This window comes from Myotis brandtii, unplaced genomic scaffold, assembly GCF_000412655.1.
Source record: "Myotis brandtii unplaced genomic scaffold, ASM41265v1 scaffold510, whole genome shotgun sequence".
In the NCBI taxonomy this organism is placed as follows: Eukaryota; Metazoa; Chordata; class Mammalia; order Chiroptera; family Vespertilionidae; genus Myotis; species Myotis brandtii.
Window position 1 is genome coordinate 658,557 of NW_005369443.1, and position 7,853 is coordinate 666,409.

The 7,853-nt window shown below is 54.5% G+C and overlaps 1 protein-coding gene across 1 annotated transcript; it reads left to right on the top strand.

Annotated features, from left to right (window-relative positions):
• The first annotated feature begins 2,724 nt into the window (after positions 1-2,724).
• WBSCR28 (Williams-Beuren syndrome chromosome region 28) lies at positions 2,725-7,472 on the top strand. The gene is made up of 4 exons (XM_005877242.1): positions 2,725-2,732; positions 4,472-4,568; positions 6,588-7,022; positions 7,167-7,472. Exons 1-4 carry the CDS (start codon positions 2,725-2,727, stop codon positions 7,470-7,472), a joined length of 846 nt encoding a protein of 281 aa, XP_005877304.1.
• The last annotated feature ends 381 nt before the right edge of the window (positions 7,473-7,853 follow it).

The following is a 7,853-nucleotide window of genomic DNA, read 5'->3' on the forward strand; positions in this document are numbered from 1 at the left end:
GACCCAAAACTGTAATTTAGATAACATGCTGCTTCTGCTTCTGTAAACTGCTTTTATTTTGCAAACCAGGTTCCTCATTCCAAACCTTGGGATGTAATCAATACCTTTGCGATCTTTGCCTATATAAGTCTGGTTTTGCGGCCCTCTTATTACTATGAGATTTGGGGAATGGCTCCTCATAGTCCCGGATTGCAATGAATGTGACTCTTTAATTTGACTTCTTGAGGCGTCCTTCTATGATTCGCGGGGTACATTACAACAACTCAAGGGGCCAAAGAGCTGCATGTGGCTCGCGAGCCGCAGTTTGCCGACCACTGGGTTAGGGCAATAAAGTGAATGTTTAACATTAGAACATGAGAGAAGGGGGAAACGTATGTCCTGATCATTTCTTGCTGGTCTCATCCCCAGCAACAAGGCAGGGCGGGACCTGCACCCGGCGAGCTCCTGGAGATGACACACCGCAACATTGTGGTTACAGGACTGACACAACGTTTCGTCCTTGCAGGCTAGAGGACAAACGGAGCAACTGAAAACTTTCCACCAATTTGCTCTGCGCGCCCCGTTGTGCCGGCCCGCAACCCTGGTATCTGCTGCCCTCGTGCGGCCGCGCCGTGGTCCTGCACCTGAGAGCTTTGGGGAAGCTTCTGAGGCGGGCTTCTTGCCTTTACTCTCGCCGCCATTGGTCCTAGCAGGGGAGGACAACCTTCTCGGATTCAGGGCAGGGGCGGGGGAATGGTGCCCCCTGACGTCGTGCAAGGCAATGTTCATTGATAACTGGGTTATCTCACCTGGTTCTCTGTTACCCTGCAAGGTGAGGTCAGGGCCAGGAGGGGAGGTATTGCCCAAGGCGACACACAGCACCGTAGAGCCGGGTGGCCTTGAACCTCGGTGTTGAGTAGGAAAGAGAAGGGGGCGGAGGGCTACCTGCTGAGGAATTCAAGTTTGAGGGCTCCTCTGCAGCAGCCTTGGCCCTGACATCCTAATGGGACTTGAGAGATACCCCAAGGGGCCCCCCCTGAGGTCAGTGGGGCAGGATGAGGTCTCTTCAAGGCCAGCTCCTGCCTGGGCCACGTGGTCCAGGAAGTTTGGTCAATATGAGGTTGAGGACCATCAACTCAGGGACAAGTTTTGGGTATGTGATGCCGGTGATGGTGGGGAGGAAGCCAAAGAGGCAAGTGGGGGGCAGCGGGAAATGAGTTGCAAGTCTTAGTTTCAGTCCTCACCATCTGACTCCCAGCAATCTCTCAGCCTCTTCCCCAAACTCACTTCAACTCCGCACCCCACCTCGGTGGGCAGCAGCACCACTGAGGGGGATCCTGCGCCCTGCCTCAATTTACCCCTCTTCCTATTCAGTCCTCTGGTTGGGAGACGAAATTTCCATAGGTCACTTGTGTTTCTGCAAAGGAATTGCTTTCTCTTTGTTCTGAGTGATCTTTTCCAGAATGGTTGTGTATCAAGCAGCCTTGGAATACTAGTATATAATGTCTCCTTCTGGAGCGAAGCACAGGCATGATCCAGCATGAGAAGGACAATGTGTCTCCCAGGAGCAAGGAGCAGGCTTGATTTCTGCCTTTTATGAAAGACGTGGGCCCCTGTAGCTCAGGGTTTCTCTTCTGTGATACACCTACGGGGTGTTCAGGTGTCACCTGGCTCTAATCACATCTCCCTGCGGGGTTTGGGACTCAAAGAGCCAATGCAAAACACTTATACTCTAGTTTACTGCTGGTGCTGTAATAAATGGTCCTTCATCTCTGACCCCGGAGTCTTGTGCCTTCTCCTAGCCTCCAGGAGTCTCTGGCAGGCTGACTGGTGAGTTTGCAAGCAGGGTCCAATCTTGGACCTTTCACCATCCTCGACAGCTTCCATTCTTGTCAGTTCCACCTTCCACGCATTTCTGTCCATTTCTTTCCATTCTCAGCGCCACAGCCCCAGTCCAGGCTCCCATCATCTCATGCCTGGAGGGTTCATTGTTGTGGGTTCCTAGCGGATCCCCTCACCCCTCTCCTCCCAGTCTAGCCTCCTCATGCAGCCAGAGGGACTGTTCTAAAGCCCACAGTGACCTCCAGTTGCCTTGCTGCTTCAACTCTCCCATGGCTCCTGTCACTTAATAAGAGATTCCTTGACCCATGTGGCCCCTGCTGACCTCACCACCTACGTTGTGCTCCTCTCAACGTCCCACTTTATGCTCAGGTAACACTCAACTGTTTAAATCAGTGATTCCCAAAGTGGGCGCTACCGCCCCCTGGTGGGCGCTGCAGCGATCCAGGGGGGCGGTGATGGCCACAGGTGCATTTGGGGGCATATATCTTTCTGTTTAATTGCTATTAAAATTTAAAAAAATTAATTTCCAGGGGGCGCTGAGTAATATTTTTTCTGGAAAGGGGGCGGTAGGCCAAATAAGTTTGGGAACCACTGGTTTAAATCAAGCTGTTCCCTCTGCATGGACCGTCCTTCACACTCTCTTCTCTGGGAAACGCCTACCCATCCTTCAAAACTTAGCTCACGGAGGCCTTTCTGAAGCCCTATGACTTCTCAGAGCCGCAGTGTTGGAGACAGAGAGGGTGGGGGGAGGGGTTCAAAGACAGAGGACAGAATGGAGGGACTTTGAATACTCCACCTTCCAGGCCGCAGCTCTTGCTCAGGAAAGGAAACCAGTGGGTACACAGGACTGCCCTGGACAAAGGTCATCGCTGCTGTTCCAGGGACTCATTCTGGCAGGCTGCCATGGACAGGTGGGTAGGTGGTGCCAGGCCAAGGGAATGGTGAGGACTGAAGTCATGCTGTGTGCAAGGGCCGGTGGCTGGCATCCTTCCAGCATGGAGGGGCCCTCTCCCCACAGAGCCCGGCACTCGCAGTGGCCTGCGCACCAGAGAGCTGCTTTGAGAAATTTCTACAAGATGTGAGCGCCTCATGCCCCAGCCCCTGGGGCCACCTGCTGAGGGAAGCAATGTGCGAAAGCTATGCTCCAGGTTCCGGATTCTCCCAGAATTCTAAGTATTCTCATTAATGGCTCCAGCAATTTCTTCAACATCCTTGTGGCAGCTCAGCTTGTGGCCTGTTGCCTCTTGTGGCCCCAAGGGGGATTGCTCAGCAGATTTGCCCTCTTTCCCCAGGACATGTCCCTTTCCAGGACATGCTGAGGCACGTTTTCCCTTCCTTGCTCTCCTCTACTAGTACCTAGTCCAGCCGTGGGCAAACTACGGCCCGCGGGCCGGATCCGGCCCGTTTGAAATGAATAAAACTAAAAAAAAAAAAGACCGTACCCTTTTATGTAATGATGTTTACTTTGAATTTATATTAGTTCACACAAACACTCCATCCATGCTTTTGTTCCGGCCCTCCGGTCCAGTTTAAGAACCCATTGTGGCCCTCGAGTCAAAAAGTTTGCCCACCCCTGATAGTCTCAGAACCCACTGAAACCGAGGGTCCTTATGACTTTGATGAACTAGTTATAAACCCTGGCTCTAGAAGTCCTCTCTCTCTCTCTCTCTCTCTCTCTCTCTCTCTCTCTCTCTCTGCCTTCCCTCTCCCTTCTCCCTATAATCAGCAATCCCTGAGGCAGCAGGACCTAACGAATGGTCACAGGGTTCTGACCACTGGCAGGCAAAAGGTAACATTTTGACCCACGTTATGTTTTAGTTCCAGCCTTAAGGTGGCCTGCTCTCCTGGCTACTTTCACATGAAACCAGACAAAGGGATGCGGGGAAAGGCCTAGAGCTGCCCTCAAGACCTGGAGAGATGAGTTATTACCCTCCCCTCATGCCTAACCCCTCAGCTCCCAGCAGCACCCCCACCGCTCACCCACGGTGGCTGTGATTTCTGCCCTGTATTATCAGTAACCTGCGTGCCAGCGGGAGGTTCAGCTTCCCGTTCTCCTGGGTGGCTCCATTCATAATCAAATAGCCGCGATTTCTCCCCTGCAGTTCTCGGTGTTTAGTGTTTGGCTCTGCTAGTGCGAAGTCTTTCTGTTCTGTGACACTAAGATCCCAGAATAAAGGTCACAACCTCATCCCTCTGCGTTGTGACTGGGGACCAACCTTTAGTAAAATGCAAGAGTGAATGGGCGTGGGGGCTTAGGTAGGGCCCTTCCAGTTTGGGCAGCTGAGCATCCTCAACTCCCTCTGCCTCCCAACATCCTGTCACCTGTGGCCCTGGGTGCAGATTTCTATTTCCCAGCCTTGGATACTTGGGGAGTTGGAAGAATGTGGGGAGGCACAGCCTGTTTCTGTCCGTCCTGCCTGCCCCAGCTGCCTGCTGCAGGCCCTGAGGCCCTGCGTGCTGGGGCTGGGGATTTGGGGAGGTGATGTCCCTAGGGGCACAACCAGGAAGTGGACAGGACGCTGAAGACAAATACCCCAGTCTTGGTGCAGTGAAGGGGGAGGGAAGCAGGTAATTCTCTTGTGGCAACTGGGTCCCCACGGCAACCTGGCCCCCACCCTGTGGTGTCTGTGAGGTCACCTGCTTCTCCCAGCTGGAGGAGGGGCAGGGGGCCAGACGTGGAGGCCGTCCCTCCCTCCAGATCCAGCCTGATGGGGATTCTGCTGCTGGTGGTGAAGCTCTCAGTGCTGGTAAGTGGGGGTCCGGGGTAAAGGGGGGGACCACACACCTGGCTCTTCACAGCTACCTAGGAGCTGCTGGACCCGTCCTGGTGAGAGGCAGGTGACTGACCCGTCCTGAGCAGTGGAGCTAGGCGACTGCCTGCCTCCTGGGCAATCTGACAGCTCCCAGAAGCCCCACCCCAAGGCACAGTGCCGGCGTTTTCTCTAGAGAATCAGTCCCGTGGGATAAGCATTGCCTTTCCCATCCATTTAAAATATCTCTCTATATATTTATTGATTTCAGAGGAAGGGAGAGGGGGAGAGAGAGAGAGAAACATCAATGATGAGAGAGAATCATTGATTGGCTGCCTCCCGCATGCCCCACACTGGGGACTGAGCCCACGATCAGGGCATGTGCCCTGACCGGGAATTGAACTGTGACCTCAGCTTAACCACTGAGCCACGTCGGCCAGGCCCCATCCATTGTTTTAAGACATGCAAATGCTGTTGACTGGGGCCACATCTCTGAATTCTAGCTGCTCTGTGAGCTGAGTTATCAGAAAAGGGTCCCCTGGGCCTGCTGCTGTGGCACAGAAAGGGCAGATGACATGGGGTAGTAGAAAGAGACAGACAATTGGATTTGAATCTTGGCTGCTCCACTCTTTAGCTGTGTGACTTTGGGCAAATTATTCTACCTCTCTGAACCTCCATTTTCTCTCTGATAACTGACCTTATAGGGCCATGTGGGATATAATAGGCTGCTCTCCTCCCTGGTTTCAACACTATCAGCTGGTGGGGGTGAGGGCAGCTGTCATTTCCTACCTCCGTCCTAATCCTCCTCTAGTTGGACCCCTGTGTTCCCTTCCTTTCTCAGCACAGCTCCATCCCCTCAGCTCTGCCGAACCCCCCATATGGGAGGGCATACAGCCAACCCCAGATTGCTGCCTCTCACCCCATCCCTTCGGGTTCCAGATGGTCCTGTGGACAAGGACACACGGGGTCCAGACTGGTGGGTTGGTGGTACTCAGGGGCTGGGGGCTTCAGGGCTCTGAGGAGGGGCTTCTCAGCTCCAAGACTCAAGTGAAACTTTCTCATTTACAGACTCTTTCCCCATCCAACCCCTCTTCCTCCCAATGGATGGGAGACATCATATCCACCCTGTCACCCAGGACAGAAATATGGACATCATCTTAGGTCCCTCCCTCTCCTTCACCCCTCTTAGTAGGTCAGTCATTAATTCTGTCCCTATCCCCCATGCCTCACACCCTCTACCCCTAATGACACTGCCCGTTGCTACCAGCTGTCCTCATGACACCAAGAAGCAACGGATGTGCAGAAAAGCCCAGATGCTTGGGAGAAGAAACTGACCTGGATTCAAATCCTACAGGATTAGAGGGCTGAGGGGGATGGTCACTCCTATATCATCGACATTATCATTACCATCATCACCAGTCAATCTCTTTCAGTCTGGAGTTTTATAAATAACTAGAGGCCCGGTGCATGAAAGTCATGCACTTGGGGGTCCCGCAGCCCGGCCTGCACCCTCTCGCAGTCCGCAGTCAGACACCCTTAGGGCTGCCGTGGAGGCAGGAGAGGCTCCCACCACTGCCGCTGTGCTCGCCAGCCGTGAGCCCAGCTTCTGGCTGAGCGGTGCTCCCCCTGTGGGAGCGCACTGACCACCACGGGGCAGCTCCTGCATTGAGCGTCTGCCCCCTGGTGGTCAGTGTGCATCATAGTGACCCATCGTTCTGTCGTTCAGTCGATTTGCATATTAGCCTTTTATTATATAGGATTATTTAAATCCATAAGAGAGAAAACCACATGTAATATGAGACACTTTCTAAGAGACGTTACCTCCACTCCTGAGAATGGAGTCCTTAGAAGTGAACAGATAAAGATCACTCTTATGTGTGGGGTATCTGAGGGCTCGAGAGGAGGAGGGCCTGGCTCAAGGTGACCTGGCAGCCCCAACCCTACAATAAAACTCCGGTAGGGTTCCTACCCCCAGTGAGTGACGACGGGTGACGGTTGTCTCCCCTTTTCCTGCAGCTGGTCCAGAACCGGGTCCACCTCTACAATGTTCTGCTCCTTAAGATCATCCTCTTCAACCACTGGCTGTCAGGGCTGCTCCAGCAGGCCCAGGGGTCCTGCAGCCAGCAGGCCCACCCACTGTCCGAGCTCACAGCCTGCCCCGTGGGCTCGGTCCTACGGGCTGGGCTGGCACTGATGGAGGTCCCTGTGTGGCTGGTTCTGAGGGTGCCCAGGCTAGTGTGGGCGGGCATGTTGGTCTGTGCCCGGGCCCTGGGCCTGGACCCGAAGCAGCCAGGTGCCTGGGAGCAGCTGGGTCTATCTGCGGCCACCTGGATGGACCTACTTCTGTCGTGTCTGCACAGCCTGATGCTGGCGGCCTTGCTGCTGCTGCTGCTCACCTGCAGGCTGCTGTGGAAGGCCCACCGCTGCAGCCTGGGCTGGCTGCCCAGCAAGGTGCGTGGCAGGGTGCAGGCCAGGCTGCTGAGGGCAGGCCTGGGGGGCTGGGCATGAGCAGGGCTGGGCTAGAGGGCTAGCGGTCGGGCAGTGAAGCCCTGTGAGCTCGTGGTGGCCACCTGCCCGTCCTCTTCGTCCCTCTAGGTTCTGTTGGAGAACCAGGTGGTGCTGGGGCTACTGGCCTTGATGAAGCATCTGTACTGGTGGGTGGAGAGCACGCTAGTGGTTACCTCCTGGCACCTGGCCTATCTAGTCACTTGGACCACCTGCCTTGCTTCCCACCTGCTGCAGGCTGCCTTTGAGCACACAGCCCAGTTGGCCCAGGCCCAGGCCCAGGCCCAGGAGGCTGAGCCCCAGGAAGCTGGGTCTCTATTTGAGTCCCCATTCTTTGAGTCTCTGGTTCTCAAGGCTGGGCCAGTCCTGCCAGAGCATGAAACCCTTGGAGAATAAATGTGTGTTCATCTGCCTCTCCTGGTCTTCTCTGGTCTAGGGTCTCACTGGGCTGGAGGGGTGTGTGTGCACATATGTGTGTGTGCATGTATATGTGTGCATGTGTGTGCCTGCACGTGTGCCCTAGGGCTGCCTCTGGGAAGGAAATCACATTCTGTGAGCACCTCATACATGCCAGATAGCCATCTCAGACACTTCACACACGTAATTTTGTTTAAATCTCATAGGAGCACAGGCATCAGGTTTGGTTAGCGCCATTTTCCAGATAAGAAAATTGAGCCTCAGAAGGTTGAACAATCCCAAGGGCCCAGAGCAAGTCAGGGGAAAAGCCAGCACTGGACCCTGGATTTTTTGTTTCCCAGAACCCCTAACTTTCTCCAG

Bases quoted from the DNA above. Each gene is read 5' to 3' on its own strand.
- WBSCR28 (XM_005877242.1), top strand. The intron at 4,569-6,587 runs GTAAGTGGGGGT...CTTTTCCTGCAG, and splicing joins TGGTGAAGCTCTCAGTGCTG to CTGGTCCAGAACCGGGTCCA. The intron at 7,023-7,166 runs GTGCGTGGCAGG...TCGTCCCTCTAG, and splicing joins TGGGCTGGCTGCCCAGCAAG to GTTCTGTTGGAGAACCAGGT.